The sequence below is a fragment of the Chiroxiphia lanceolata genome, chromosome 3, assembly GCF_009829145.1.
Source record: "Chiroxiphia lanceolata isolate bChiLan1 chromosome 3, bChiLan1.pri, whole genome shotgun sequence".
NCBI lineage: Eukaryota > Metazoa > Chordata > Aves > Passeriformes > Pipridae > Chiroxiphia > Chiroxiphia lanceolata.
Genome location: NC_045639.1, coordinates 79,961,495 through 79,977,544, shown reverse-complemented (window position 1 = coordinate 79,977,544; position 16,050 = coordinate 79,961,495). Strand labels below are relative to the sequence as shown.

General features: G+C 36.9%; 1 protein-coding gene across 2 annotated transcripts in view; it reads right to left on the bottom strand.

Annotated features, from left to right (window-relative positions):
* RNGTT (RNA guanylyltransferase and 5'-phosphatase) overlaps nt 1-16,050 on the bottom strand; it is a 177,664-nt gene that overhangs the window by 47,249 nt on the left and 114,365 nt on the right. For both annotated transcript variants that reach the window (XM_032683713.1, XM_032683714.1), the window contains one exon: nt 11,591-11,691. In XM_032683713.1, the coding sequence (XP_032539604.1) occupies nt 11,591-11,691 (101 nt within the window). The remainder of the gene's footprint in view (nt 1-11,590; nt 11,692-16,050) is intronic.

The window sequence follows — 16,050 nt, the reverse complement described above, 5'->3', positions numbered from 1 at the left end:
CGTGCAAATGATGGTTTTGATATGCAGACTTGAGAGGGAAAAAAATAAAATAATCAAATTCACTATCTAGTTTCACTCTCCTCATTCCAATCTTCTCTATCCTATAATTAGAGATATACATTATATTTCATTTATAATCCACTGATAAATATTTGCTCACAGTGCAATCTTTTAATACTTTGTGGAAAAAAAAGGCTTTAAGTATGAAAATAGCCAAAGATTATAGCTTTGAAAATATTTAGTTTTCATAAGGGGGAAAAATGCCATCTGCTGGGTACAGCTGAGGACTGTCCTTTTCTTACTAACACATGATGATGCCCTGAGAGTTTTCTCTTCACTTCAGAATTCATTTTTCCCCATCTTGAAAATTGATACAGATACATGCATTGCTTTTGAGGAGTATGGAATAGCGACCTAGTCAAAATTCTGTAGCAAAAACTTCTTACTGTCACACCTCTCAGAGGCTGGAAGGTCTGACAGACCTCACAGTCTTCACAGGAGAGGTGTTCCAGCCCTCTGATCATCTTTGTGGCCTCCTCTGGACTCGTTCCAACAATTGTTTCTTTAATTCCAAACACCATGGAAAAATATTTATTTTTCAGATCTGTACAGGATGATTAGCATAGGAATAATAATGCTTTTGATCTTTCAAGAACATTAGAATTGTCTCTTAACATCTCCCCCAACTCTTCAAAATGTCTTTTTATTTTCACAGACATAAACTTTAATTGCAGTTAGGCAATTAAAAAATTATTCAGCTTATACATACAAAGCAGAGCAACACACTGGCATTTGCTTCTCTATTAGTCATATCCAACTTTTCTACCATTCATAAGCCAGTGATGGAACACTGGTTGGTGGAGTACAGATGCAGAATCAGTTATTTACCTAGTTTAAAACCATGAAACCAAGGCACTTAAACCCACATAAATAAAGCAGTAAAATATCAAAAAAAGTGGAGAATGTCCAGTTAAGAAATATACTTGTGTGAAAAGAGTTAAAAATTAGAAATAGCAAACTCTGATTTAACAAAATGGATAAGCTTATAAATTAAGAAGTATGACAAAAGGTGGATAGGGCTTCCATATGGAAACATGAGGAAGAAAAGAGTTGTTTTGATTCATAACATACAATGTGATTCTTTTACAATTTTGTTTTTGTTTTTAATTTTATAACAAAGTAGCAGCTGTCACCTGTGTGTGTATACACACACATATGCATATAGGTATATATATTTATAAATAAAAAATTCTGATTCATTTCATATGAAGCTGAACCAGCTTGCAATCTAGGAAATCTAGGTTTCAAAGTTAAAATAAAGGCTTATTTCTCACACATACAGTGATGCTAAAAATGAAGTAGCTCCTGTGAATGTACATATATTCTTATGTTTAAGATACAAGCCTTGAAGCTCATTTCAGAATAGAATTCAGCACAAAAACATGTTTGTGTATCACGCTCACTGTCATAAGACTGCTTTGTAAAAAGCAAGCGAGCATAAAGACCATGAAAATAAGGAATTTTTGCCTTTTTAAGACCCTCTAGCAGGATGACGTGCTTACATCTGTTGTTAGATGGAAACAAAACTCTACTGACAACTATTAAATGCTTTCCTCAAATTCCCAGTCAAAGTGCAGTATGCACACAGGCTTTATACCTCACACTTACTGTTCTTTTCCCTATTGCTTATGTAAGTAACAATGTGGATTCTCCATTACCATTGACTCATTAGGCCTCAATTATGCAAAATGGTCTCCCACAGACAGATACATGCACCTCTAGCCTGATTTTAATATCTTTCTATGACAGGATAAGCATCTTTTACCAGAAAAAACGCTACAAGCTGTGTGTTAGTTAAAAGGACAGCAAGTGTGAATTACCAAGCCTAAGGCAGATCCTAAGTCGTTAAACAGATACCAAAAATCCAATTTTTTTTCTCAAAACACAAATGTTCCTTAAAATGCTAATTTTTAAAAAATCATCACGTATGTGTATATATATATTTTAAATCAATCATCACAACTTGAATCCCTACAAAACCAGAGATAATTATCCTGAAAAATAATTAAGTCAATTTCTTTTCTAATGTCTCTGAAGTTGTAAGATAAGCATGTGTACCAAGAGTTTCTTTTCATTATCAAAGAGGGAAGGTGAAACTGCTGATAATCTCCCAGTATTTTAAAAGCCCACAGTTGCATGCATACCATATTGATAACACTGTCATGGTAGAAATGCAAACAATCTGCATCAGGGTCATTTATTTTGTTGACACATTTTGCTGATTCCTAAGTACTCGTGAATTCAGGAAGACACAAAAAGCTGGGCTCTAATTCCTAAACCAATTTCAAAACATTCTGATGGTATCAAAGTAAACGGAATGGTACTCTTGGAACTAAAACTGTCATGAATTATTTTTATCTTTAATATATTCATTATTTAGTACTTATATCTGTTCTTTTATGATTTGTGAGTTTGGCATTATCAGAAAATTAAGTAATAAGATGCTCAGAGTAAGACTGATGAAGAGTAGAAACATGTACAGTATCTTTGTCTGTCCAGATTGTTTGCTCTGCTCTACCATGGTGATAATTTATTTTCTCTCTTAGTTTTCTTTATTCTTCTTTAAAATATACCACAGCACGCAAAGAATTCATCTGACCTGAGGTTTTTTTCCCTTAAATGCACGTTCCATAGAACCACAGAATGGTTTGGGTTGGGAGGGACCCTAAGACAATCTAGTTCCAACCCTCCCGCTATGGACAGGGACACCTTCCACTAGACCAGGTGGATCAAAACCCCCATCCAACGCGGCCTTGAACACTTCCAGGGATGGGGCGTCCACAGCTACTCCGGGCAACCTGTGCCAGTGCCTCACCACCCTCACAATAAAGAGTTTCTTCCAGACATCTAGTCTAAACCTCTCCTCTTTCAGTTTAAAGCCACTCCTCCTTGTTCTATCACTACCTGCTCTTGTAAATAATCCCTCCCAGCTCTCTCAGCCTGTCTTCACAGGAGAGGTGTTCCAGCCCTCTGATCATCTTTGTGACCTCCTCTGGACTCGTTCCAACAATTGTTTCTTTAATTCCAAACACCATGGAAAAATACTTATTTTTCAGATCTGTAATAATTCTATAATAATGCTCTCTTCCAAACACGGTTTCAAATGTACTAATCTATAAACTCAAAAAATAGACTATAAAATCTCATTAAGCAACAAACAAATCCAAAACACAAACACACACTTCAAAAAACCCCCAAGCAACTAAATATTAATTCATACTATAAACAATTAATGGAGAAAAAATATTCTATATTAAAGTTCCATTCAAGGCATGCTCACAAAATCTAGAAAATATCTCTTGTTTGAAGAAGAACAAATAGTCACTAAACACAAAAATGCAAAAAATGTATTTCAAATAAGCTCACACCAATTTCTAAAATGCATTTAAAGTACTTTGACCAGGATGTTCACAAACACTCTGTAATAAGTCCTGTAATTAAAAAAGTTTATATGTACTGGTGGAAAAGAAAAATATGTTCACATCTGAGTTTCAGTAAGTCTGAGAGCAGCATATCTACTGTTCAAGCTATAGCAAAAGGAAGATGAACATTTATCGTCCTTATTTAAATTAGATGGTGCTTAAATTATGTATCCAGTAAACCTTTACAGCACATAACAAAGAACAATATCAAATTCCTGTTTATGAAAAATGCACGCTATTTTACTTTGCAACTCAAAAATCTTCACAAAAAAGACAACTGTCTTTTTAAATACATGTACAGTGAGTATTCTGAAAAATCTCTATTTACAGTAAGGAAAGCATGAAGAAAGAAAAAAATGTTTTAAAATATGTAGTAGTTGAATGTCTAAGTTTCATATGATTTGCAAAATATTTAACATCTGATCTCAAAATAAGCTTAGAGTAATTCTGATTGGCAAGGACCTTTGCATGTCATCTGCCTCATGCTCAAGACATCTGCCTCATGCTCAAGTTACATCAGGTTGTTCACAGGCATATCCAGTTAATTTCTGAGTGCCTCTGAAGATGAAGCCTCCACAGCTTCCCAGACTACTACAGTGTTTGGTCTTTCTCACACTATTTCTCCTGTTGTCCTCCTACAATTTGTGTCCTTTGTTTTTCATTTTTGCAACATGGACCTCTGAGCAACGTGGCTTCATCTTCTCTATAACCTGACGTTAGGGAGTAGTAAACAGCAGTAAAGTATAATCCAGCCTTCTCTTATTTGGACAGAGGAAACCCAGTTCTCTCTCTCTTTCTTTGTATGTAATGCTCTCCAATCCCCCCACTGTTTTGGAGGCCCTCCACTGGACTTGCTCCAGCACATCAATGTCTTCATCAAACTGGGGGGCTCAAAACAAGATGCAGTACTCCAGATGCAGTCTCACAAATGCCAAATAGAGGTAAAGACTCATCTACTCCACTGTCTTTCCCACAAGGGCTAACTGTTGCCCCACTTTCAAAATTTTGCCTTCCAGTACCCTGAGGTCCAGCTTGCTTAAGTAGTCCCTAACTTAAACTTCCTCACCCAGTTTCCCAGCACCCTGCCATGAGAAAAGCCTAAGAGCAGACCTTGCCAGTCAAGACCAACACAATAGTGGCAGTGTGTACCCTCAGCCCTTTTGTATCTTATTCACTCTCTAGTGCTGCATCAGCATCACACCATTTCTTTAAGTCTTGCTTTCATTACCAAGGTACTTGTGGACATCACTGACTTACCCACAACTCCAGCTGAGTTTCGGCTTTCCTAATTCCTTCCTTCTGCACCTAAACATTGTTTTTATGTTCTCCATGGAGGTCTATCACTGTTTACAGCTTCCACACATTTCATTGCTTGGATGAGTTGACTTTAAAAATTTGAGCAAGCTGTTCCTGTCTGCCATACCTGCTTGTCTTTTTGCATAGGGAAAAGTATGTCCTTGTGCATTTTAAGGAGGCCGTCCTTGAAGATCAACCAGCTGCCCTGCTTCTCTCTGCAATTCAAGGGACCTGCCATGGGATATTACCTCTGTTCCTTGAAAAAGCCAAAGCCAACAATTCTGAAGTCCAATATAACTTCTCCACTGCCTGCTTCTCTCACTCCTCTCAGATTATACCATCTTACAGTTGTTTAGCTGGGGGTGGCATCAGTCCTCCATTTTGACATTCACAAGTAGCAAGAAATCTAAGCTACATGGCCAAATAGGAATAAAATATCAATCCAAATGTAAATTAGGAGAGAGAAGCACATGGGAGATAAGAAAATTTTAAACATGTGGTATCTGGGAGCTTTTCTTTATCTCACTTAGAAATAGAAGTGGATCTTTAACAGAGTGGATAATCATTATGATAGCTTACACGAGCAACTGGAAAGACTAAGGCAGCAGCTAGTTCAAAAAAAGGAACAGGGTCTATAAAACATACAAGGCTACATTTACATCCTAATTTGCAAGCGTATAGATAATTTTAGGATGATATGAGGCAAAGCTTTTAAAAATCTGGAGAAATGAGTAGCTAAAGTAGAATAATCATCTGACAGATGGAGATTGCCCAAGGCTGCCACTTGAACATATAAAAAGATGAGGCTGAGTTCATTTTTGAAATCCAACATTAGAAATTCCAAGAGCATCCTTAGTATTAGTTGTGGAAAGTACAACATTATGCTTGGTGTATCAGAGTACAAATAGAGGTTAGATTCAAATCCTTAGTTTGAAAATAGTTTTTAAAACCTGAAGCTTTACAAAAAGATTTTAATATCCTCCTATAAGCAATATAACATAAATATTTACAGCATAGCACCTAGGTAAAATGTTTGTCTACCAGTTTCCATCGCAATGCCAATGGTGGCATTCTGAATTAGCTCCAGTTTTCCTTCAACCCCAGTCCTTTCTAGTTTACAAAACAAAAAGAGAAGATCAGTTCCAAAAAAAAAGAAAACATCCACTTGCCTGTAGTCGTGATATCTATATCTTGTTGCTGATTTGTAATTACCAAGGTATCCAAGAATTTAAGCCCCCACTGTCCTTGAATGTACTGTATTTTATCTCCCACTTTTTATTACTTGACAATGTCCAAGATAAACAGAACTTTGCCTAAATACTGTTTGTTTGGTTTTTTTCCCCATGTGGTCTAGTTAATCACAGATACAGTAAAAAAAAAGGTAATACAGACTTGACACTTGCAAATAGTGCATGTCTACTTCAGATTACTAACTTTTTTAAAAAGAGGAGTATATCTTAGAAGATAAGTAAAATCCTTGATGCTTTCCAATACATCAAGGTACTATATAATATTATCCGGTGATTTGAAATGGTAACGAATCGACTCAGTTAAGATACTAATTCACAACCAACAAACCCAAAACTTTGCTTGTAATTTGATTTTAGCATCTCTGATTCAGATAAAACTAAGGGAGTTGCACAGGCTAATTAAAAATCTGTAAAAGGAAGCATGGACATTTAAGAAATTCTAGTTATGGAAGCTACCAGAAATCTGGCACTATGTGACATTTTCAGTTGATATTTGTGACATTTAAATAAGACTCAGAGTCAGTTTGGGGTTTTTTATTTATTTAAAGAAATATTCTTAGAAGCAGACACTTTGAGAAAAAGCATCTCTACTATTTAAAAGCAGTCTTCTCTCTAATATAAGTGAGATGTTGCACACAGCAATTAAATATCCTCCACAGTCTCTTCTGATAGGGTTGTTAACTTGTAGGTTATTTGGAAATAGAGTTAATGTGTTTAAGTCCCTCTTGTTTTATTTTCTGTGAGTATCATCATAATTTAGGAAAAATACAAGGTACTGTTATATGATCAAAACGGCTTCACTTTGCATTGCTTACGTGAGAACATTATACTAGTAAACCTGAAATGAAAAAGAAGTGTTTTACCAGAGACAAACAATGAAGTACTTTCCTGTTTAGCTGATTTAATCAGTTTCTGTTTGTTATTGGGGAGCTTGTGTGTTTGGTTTTAGGGTTTGGTTTGGTTTTGATTTTTTTTAACTAAAAGTAACTGTTTTGATGCAATGAGAAGAGACTGAGAGAGATCATAAGCTGATATTCTTGCAAACACAACATAAGAAGAGTTAATCTAACCATCATCCTGACACTTGGAAAGGCTGGACTATGATAATACACAGGGGACAATTACCAAGGCTCAGCTGATCAGCTGTAACTCAGTAAGGTGCAATAATGCAATTTCTTTCAAGTATGTGCACTGAACAGGAGTGTTGATATTAGGTTACTGAGGTTACAGAAACCTTGCCTTTCTTTGGGATGCAGCAGTATCTTTTTTCTTCATGTTTATTCTTTGTTATGAGATCTTCATCTTTATAGGGTTTATTCTAAAAATACTTCACAGATCATAATCCCAATACCTCTTTCTAATTCAATGGCAAAACTCCCTCCGATATCAATAGTGAAATAACTGAACCCTAGATAAAAACAATTGGTCATTCATCCGTAACTGAACTACATCTGGGGTGAAGCAGCAGCTATTTCGCAGTTAACATTTCTATTGTACACTAATCTGTGGATGGCAGTGCTCAACTGAAAACACAGGGGAATTTACGTAGATGGAAAATAATCATATTGACTAAAATCTGGCAAACTCCCTAGAGGTAACTCTTGTATTCAGTTGAAAAATGCACAAGATTGTTTACAATTGTTCAGGATCTCAATTACATATGCTAGCTAAAAGACATGTCCAACAGCTGACAGAGCTCTAATCTCATGCTGCTGAATAAACAATGCTCCTATATGCTTTTTTCACTATTTGAGTGAGCAGGTAACTATAAATACAAGGGTTTCATGGTTGGAGTTTTGCAATACAGGTTCAGTCTGTATCACTACTGCCCAGGCTGTAAGCTGTGATAAGATCACACACAATTGTAGCACAGGTTTAGTTGTCTCCATTTCAAGTTTTAAAGATGAGCCTGTAAATCAGAACTGAGGAATTGGAAATTACAGACAATCCCTGTTTCCATTATTTCAAGCTGTTAAGTATTTGAGATCAATACTTTAACTTCAGCTCCTCATTTGTCAGTAAGAGATCAATACAACGGCATATCTTCTACTTCCATAAAGATTACTTGCTTAACTGTGCCAAAACAACACAAATTCAGTTACAGTACCTTAGTCACATCTGTATTACTCTGCTGTCAAATGCCTGACAAATGTACCGTCTGAATAGCAGATCTCAGAAGGTGGCACAGGGTCCAGTTGGAGGCCTGTCACTAGTAGTGTCCCCAGGGTTCAGTACTGGGCCCAGTACTGATCCAACTTATTCATCAATGACTTGGACAAAGGGGCAGATGCCTCCCCAGCAAGTCCATTAACAACACCAAGCTAGGAGGGGTGGTTGATACCTCAGAATTTTGTGCAGCCCTTCAGAAGGGTCGACAGGTTGAAGACATGGGCAGAGAGGAACCAACTACAGATCAACAAAGGAAAATGCAGAGTCTTCACCTGGGGAAAAATAACCCCAGGCACCAGTACCTGCTGGGGTACTGGTGGAAAGCAGCTCTGCAGAGAAGCACCTGAGGGTGCTAGTGGACAACAAGCTGTCCATGAGCCAGCAGTGGCCCTGGTGGTCAAGAAGGCCAAGGGTAACCTGGAAGGCCTTAGAAAAAGCATTGCCAGCAGTTTGAGGGAAGTGATCGTGCCGCTCTGCTCAACCCTAGTGAGGCCTCATCGGAAATGCTGTGTCCACCTCTGGACCCCTCAGTACATGAGAGACATGGAACGCCTGGAGTGGGTCCAGTGGAGGGCAACAAAGATGATTAAGGCACTGGAGTATCTCTCTTATGAGGAGCTGGGCTTGTTCAGTATCAAGAAGAGACTCAGTTGAGAGGGGACCTCATCAATGTCTACAAGTATCTCGAGGGAGAGTGTCAAGACGATAGAGCCAGGCTCTTCTTGGTGGTGCTGAGCAATTGGACAAGAGGCCATGGGCAGAAACTGATGCACAGGAAGTTCCACTTGAACGTGAGGAAGAACTCTACTGTGTGGGTGTCTGTGCCCAGAGAGGTTGTGGAGTCTCCCTCACTGGAGATATTCAAAAACTGTCTGAATGCAATCCTGTGCCATGTGCTCTGAGATGACACTGCTTTAGCAGGGAGATTGGACAAGATGACCCACTGTGGTCTCTCCCAACCTTACCCATTCTGTAATGCTGTGATTTCAGATTACTGACGGAGAAAGTTTTTTTTATCTAAAAAGTTGAAACCAGTATCAGTGCTTGCTTTTAATCTTAGTGTAGTGGGAGGAGGCAGGAAGCCTAATTCATGTTAGAATTGCCAGTAGCAAGACATTCAGTTCATCAAAACAGATTTTTTAGCTATATCACAAATCACCCATTTTATTATGGCAGCACTCACAACTCAGGAACTGTCTTTATACAGTCTAAAATTAAAGATGCTTCTTTTAAAACTCCAGTCAACAACTTCAAAATCTGTATAATTCTCATGTTTTGTCAAATGAGTTCAGATTTTACCCAAATTAAAAACTGAAGCAGGCAAACCTGAAGTGTTTCATTCACTTTTTGTGTTTAATTGGGCAGAATCTACTATTTCATAGGTCATTATTTAAGATAAATACCTCTCTCCCAACAATGGTAAGTTATTATTTTCTACCCCATACTCCATTTCTTTTTGTTGGATGAATGCACTTATGTTAACTAGTAGCAGTCAACTGTCATGTGAGAGGAAGTGAAACTTATCTGGAAGAAATGTACTTTATCAAATACCAGGTTTCTAAGACTTTTTTAAGGCACGTGAGAGCAGCATAAACACTCACATATTTAAATATTACATTAATTACAGACTAATTCAGGCAGTTGTTTCTGCAATATAAGCAATGCACTGATTTTCACATAGCTAAAATATGATAGAACTTTTCTAAAAGTGTTTCCAATTCGACAATGGATCAACCATTCTTTTAACAACTTGCTACTAATTGCTACTAACTTTTTAGAAATAGTTTTTTGCTGGTTTATGTTTTATAACCTCTTCATGTTCCAATCACATAATCTATGATGTAATATATTAAACATAACACAATAGCACTGACAGTTGCATATTCTAAACCAGTCATAACTAATCAACCAATACTCATTTATTAATGGGAAATAAAAATGTGTTGCGTTTTGCTTCTAAATCACAGGTTACTACTGTATATTTCTAAACTCCAGCAGAACTAATAAGAATACTGTAATAAAAATAATTTCCTATCAAATAATGAGTAATTAGAAAAATTTTTTACATAAATCTTTCATATTACATGATCCTATGACTTAAATAAAAGCCAGAAAAGCATAAAATGTTTGTAATGAGTTGATTTTCTGAAGTAAAACTTAAAATATTCCTGTATATTCTCTGAAATAGTTATGTTGTTACTGAGGACTTAATATTGCATTTTCAAATAAAAAAATTTGAACGGATAATTTTGACCTCGTGAAATGCTGAGATGTTATCAGTTGAGTCCCTTTTGCAGAATAAATCCCATATCCTTAAGATTCTCTCTATTCACCAAATATATTCATTAACATGACATGCAGATGTCTTAAAGTTAAATGGGCCATTATTAGGACACTGGAATATGCAAGAAATATATGAATTAATTGTTTAATCATATTGAGTTGCCTGTGGCAATAAGAAAAAGACAAGCTAAATATCAGTATTTCACACTGTCAACTGAAATTGAGTCCCAGATGTTAAAAGACTAAGCAACCTAAAAATCAATTAACTTCATTTTAAACAAAATCTTTTCCAAAGCAAGCTTTAATCTAGTGATTCAATCTTCCCCTTCCCCTCTCTGGCACAAAAGAACATGGAAATTGCCACTATTTAATATGTGCAGTGACTGAACTAAGCAAATAGTATGTAGAACCAATGCAAGATTTTCATGTCTTCTGCCATTACAACTCACTGTTTTTGACTAAGATTTTAATGGCTTTTAAAGATAATACCAGAGAATTTTGGAATGGGCTGCCCAGGGAGGTGGTGGATTTACCGTCCCTGGAGGTTTTTAAGATGAGAGTGGATGTGGCACTTAGTGCCATGGTCTAGTAACCACAGTGGTGTTGGATCAAGGGTTGGACTTGATGATCTCAGAGGTCTTTTCCAACCCAGTTGATTCCATGATTCTATGAATGCCTAATGAGTAAAAATGTCAGACTTTGTCTTTCTCTAAGAAAACAAATGCCATTTGTCACTGTGCACAATTCTGAAATAGAAGAAAGCTTAAGTTGATATTATTTTGCATAAAATCAATGAAAAATAGTTATTTTATATTAGAATTCAAGCCTACTCTCACAAACATATGGGTTAGTGCCAATTCAAAACGTGACTTTCTGTCAGAAATTTTATGAAAGTTAATGAAAGAATGAGTAAATTTACATTATAAACATCTGCCATTGTTTTCAGTACAACACTAATTACAACAGTTGCTTGTATTTTGAATGAACAAGGTCTAGAGAATATAGAAAGGCTTAGCTCCAGTAAGTGTCAAGAAATATCAGAGGAGAGATTAACTGCTAAGGGACATTCACACGAGTGTTATAAATTTAAAAAGGGAAGAGATTACATACCCCTCTCCACCAATTCTTGTTATCTTTAGACGAAAATCAACAGAGTTCAGGCTGGGTGGCTTCCATTTCAAAATATCATCACATCGACCAGGCTTGTATTTCTGAAGTAAATTAAAATGCAGTTTAATTATGCTTATTGGTTTTCACTGGTTTTAAAAGTAACAATTCAGCCTTTCAGACTATATTAGCTGTCTCTAATGAATTACAATACTTAGTGACTGAAACAATGAATTTCATTACCATGGAGGTAGTTGTGCTTCACTACTTTATTTGCTGCTCCCTTTTAAAACTGTTTAGCACTGTAGCTACGCCATTGAATATAATAAAAAGCTGAGAATGGAAATAAAAATTAGCATACTTCATTATCTCTCTCTGCCCGATGGAAAATTTAAAAAAAAAGAAAATAAGACAGCACAGAAAGAAATGAAAACACTGGTAGGACATACAGAAAATATACATTTAAACTAATCTCAGCATTTTTGAACAATTTTATGAATGGTCTTTTTCTTATCCATGTTATTGGCTGACACAGCATGAAAAGCCAGCAGCCACCATACTGCCACCTATCAGAAAGGTCTATCACATGACAGAATGAGAAATTTTACTTCTTTGATATTTATTCATCTACAGTGAGAAAATACATCCAATTTTACATGAAAAATAAAACCAACCATGAATATCCACTGTCTTTTGGAAAAAGAGCCTGCACACAGGCTGTGTTAAGTATTCTCAAAATACAAAATTTACTGATGATAAACCTAACAGTTCTAGATTTAAAATGACAAAACCAGATGAATTTTCTGTTTTCTGATGTAAGAATGTGAAGTTATTCTTCTCAAAATAAATGCAGCACATCTTACTTACCATTTCTTGCTGAAAGGACACCATGTGATTTTTGCTAGACAGTAAGTAAACGCAAGCTTCCTATAATTGACACCCAAATCAGCTCTAAACATTTTTAGCCACAGTTCTGCTACACATGACAAAAATAACCCACTAACAGCTTCATCTGGAATTTGCATGTGGCTGGCTAGAGTGCATTATCTTTTCATTTTTGATCATCACCCTTAGGCCCTTTGAGAGCAACGGCTTCAGGCATTCAGTCTGGTTCCCATTCAGGGCAATATAAACCCATTTCCAACACCAATATTAGTCACCTGCCCAACTTCCTATTCTAATCAGAAAACCAGTAAGATACAGTGTGATAAAGTTATGAAAGTTTCTTCCTTTTTCTTTCATTCTTTCTTTTCTTTCTTTTCTTTTCTTTCTTGCTTCTCTTCTCAACCAATTTTCCATCTGTATGTTTCCTGTGTTAGTTACCTGTACACCTTTAGAAAAGTAATGTTTAAGCAATGTACAAAAACCAGAAAATCTTTCAGCAGTAAGGAAATATTGCTTTAGTTGCTACCATACTGCTGTTCCCTCCCTCTTTTGGCTCTTTTCCATTCACCTGAAATATCTTAAAATTCCAATGATCTAATCTTTAGATTTTTATAGTAATGAAACTTATCTTGCTCTTTAGCTTTTTCCTCTACATTCCCAAACTAAAAATCTGTTATCATGCAGTATGGAGTTCAAAATATTTAAGGACTCATGGCATACGTACCAACTGATATTAAATAGATAAATCAGAATAGACAAAATATGATGCTTGGTAAAGCAATTAAGCTTTTCTGATAATAATTTTTATATATATAATGTTTTAAATACTGTTTATGCACTTAAATATATTTTGAAGTATTTGCATTCAATTTTACAGAAAGGTAGATGGCACTGAAAGTTCTTTTTCAGCTAACTTTTCATGTCATTTTCTTGTACTTATGCCTGATATAGAGAGAATATGGAGTTAAATCCGACATAAATTTTATTAATAAAATATGACCCAGGAATAACAGGACAGAATACAATGTTTGCAAAAACATTATTTGTTGCTTTCTCTCATCTGCAGTTTCTAATTTGGCCAAAGACAATTACTACTAATAATTATTTGCTAAGTAATTCAAAGAAGAAATATGGGGAACAATCCTATTTGTGACAAATTTCTCCACAGATATTGAAAATTTAATTTAGGAAACAACTGCCACAGCAGGTATGAAGAAACACAGAGTAGAGCTGAGTAGATGAATTTGTTGAAACAGGTGTGATTTTGCTGTATGGAACAAAAGATTCATCTTAACAATTGCTGTTTGGTCCTTTAGAATGACTGAGGACTTCAACCAAAGGTGGTATTTGTCAATCATACACAGACACTAAAATCTTGTATTAAGCCTCTGTGCTTCTGGCTTCTAATTTATTGACTTTACTGTGAGGGTTCTGAGACACTGGAGCCATTTGTCCAGAGAAGCTGTGGATGCCCCATCCCTGGAAACATTTAAGGACACTCTGAGCAACCTATCCTAGTGGTAGGTGTCCCTGCCCACGGCAGGAGAGCTGAACTAGATGATCTTTAAGGTCCCTTCCGACTCAAACCATTCTATGATTCTGTGACTTGCAATAATCTTCCAACTAACGCTTTTGCATTCATGAGTACTAAATATTTCCATAAACAGAAGTCTTACTTTCTGGAGGAAGAGATAACAGGATTAAACACACCGCATCTTGAAAACTAGAGGCCAAGATTTCCTCTCAGCAATATGAGAAAAATCAAAGGTCTTTAAGGGAGGACCAAAGGTTTCTTTCAAGACAGCAGACTGTCCTATTCATATTTGCTTCTGCCTGGACCATATGACCTGAAAACACTAGACACCCCTTTAGAAAATTAATTCTTACCGATGGGAAAAGAATGAACCAACCTCTATGAGTCACAGCCTGAAATTCTGAGGAAGAGCTACAACCTTATATAACAACCTTACCTACCAGAGCTCTAGTGTCCTGACTCTGACAACAGCCAACAGCATGTGCTCAGGGCAGATGAAAAGCAGGGCAATTATATATGATATTTTCTACTACTCTCTGAGAAACTATCCATTTTCAAGCTCAGAGACTTCCTGATGTGGATGTGATTCAAATGTGATTCCTATGTGTTTAGTGATTTTCAGTTTCTCTGCATGAGCTTGTACAGCTCCCCAGTAAGACCATGTAAACCTCCACCAATGCAGCACAATGTTTCACACACAGCCCGACTACACTGCAGGAAAAAACACTACCTTTTGTTTATTTTGAACCACTTTAGTTGGTTTCAAAGACTTGAGCTCCATAGGGTTCATATTAAGAAAGATGCTGAACAATCAAACACCATTGTTTCCATGCTACTCATAGTTTCATATGAGTCTCTATGTATGGAAATACACTCAGCTCAGAGGTCATCATTTTACATGTGCAGTTACAAAATTTTTCTCCACTTACATTACTCTACATTTATCTACATAGAAGTTTACGAACTGTTTTATCACTCAGCCTCTCAGTCTTGTAAGAGATTACTATAATTCTCCACATTTAAGACCAGCCCTTGCTGATCCATCAAGAAAACACCACTTTACAATTCATCCAATTTTCAGGCTTGCTTATGTGCAGTACTGGTGACTCCCTTCCCTGGTGAGGACTGAACAGCATTCCAATCCCTTCACTCCTACTTTTTAACCAATTAGATGTCTGTGCAAGAACCTTTTAAGTCTCACATCTACTTTAGTTTCTTCAAGAGTTTTTTATGAGAAATTTTGACAAGAGGTTTTCTGGAAGTCTTAAGTAGGAAAACCATATGATTCTTACTTTGAACCCTTTGTTGGAAAGGCATAACATTCCTTTCAATAATTTATGTAATTTTCACCAACTATATCATGTTCACCCAGATCATAGAATCATAGAATCAGCTGGGTTGGAAGGGACCTCCGAGATCATCAAATCCAACCCTTGATCCACTACCACCATGATTACTAGACCATGGTACTGAGTGCCATAACCAGTCTTGTCTTAAAAACCTCCAGGGACGGAGAATCCACCACTTCCCTGGGCAGCCCATTCCAATGGCTGATTACCCTCTCCGTAAAGAAATTCTTTCTAATATCTAACCTAAATCTTCCCTGGCACAGCTTAAGACCATGCCCTCTTGTCTTACTGATAGTTGCCTGGGAGAAGAGACCAACCCCCACCTGGCTACAACCTCCTTTCAGGGAGTTGTAGAGTGATGAGGTCTCCCCTGAGCCTCCTCTTCTCCAGGCTGAACAGCCCCAGTTCCCTCAGCCTCTCCTCACAGGACTTGTGCTCAACTCCCTTCACCAGCCTTGTTGCTCTTCTTTGGACCTGCTCCTGCACCTCAATATCCTTCCTGAACTGAGGGGCCCAGAACTGGACACAGGACTCCAGGTGTGGCCTCACCAGCTCTGAGTACAGGGAAAGAATCACTTCCCTGGTCCTGCTGGCCACACTACTCCTGATACAGGCCAGGATGCCATTGGCCTTCTTGGCCACCTGGGCACACTGCTGGCTCATGTTCAGCTTCCTATCAATAAAAACTCTCAGGT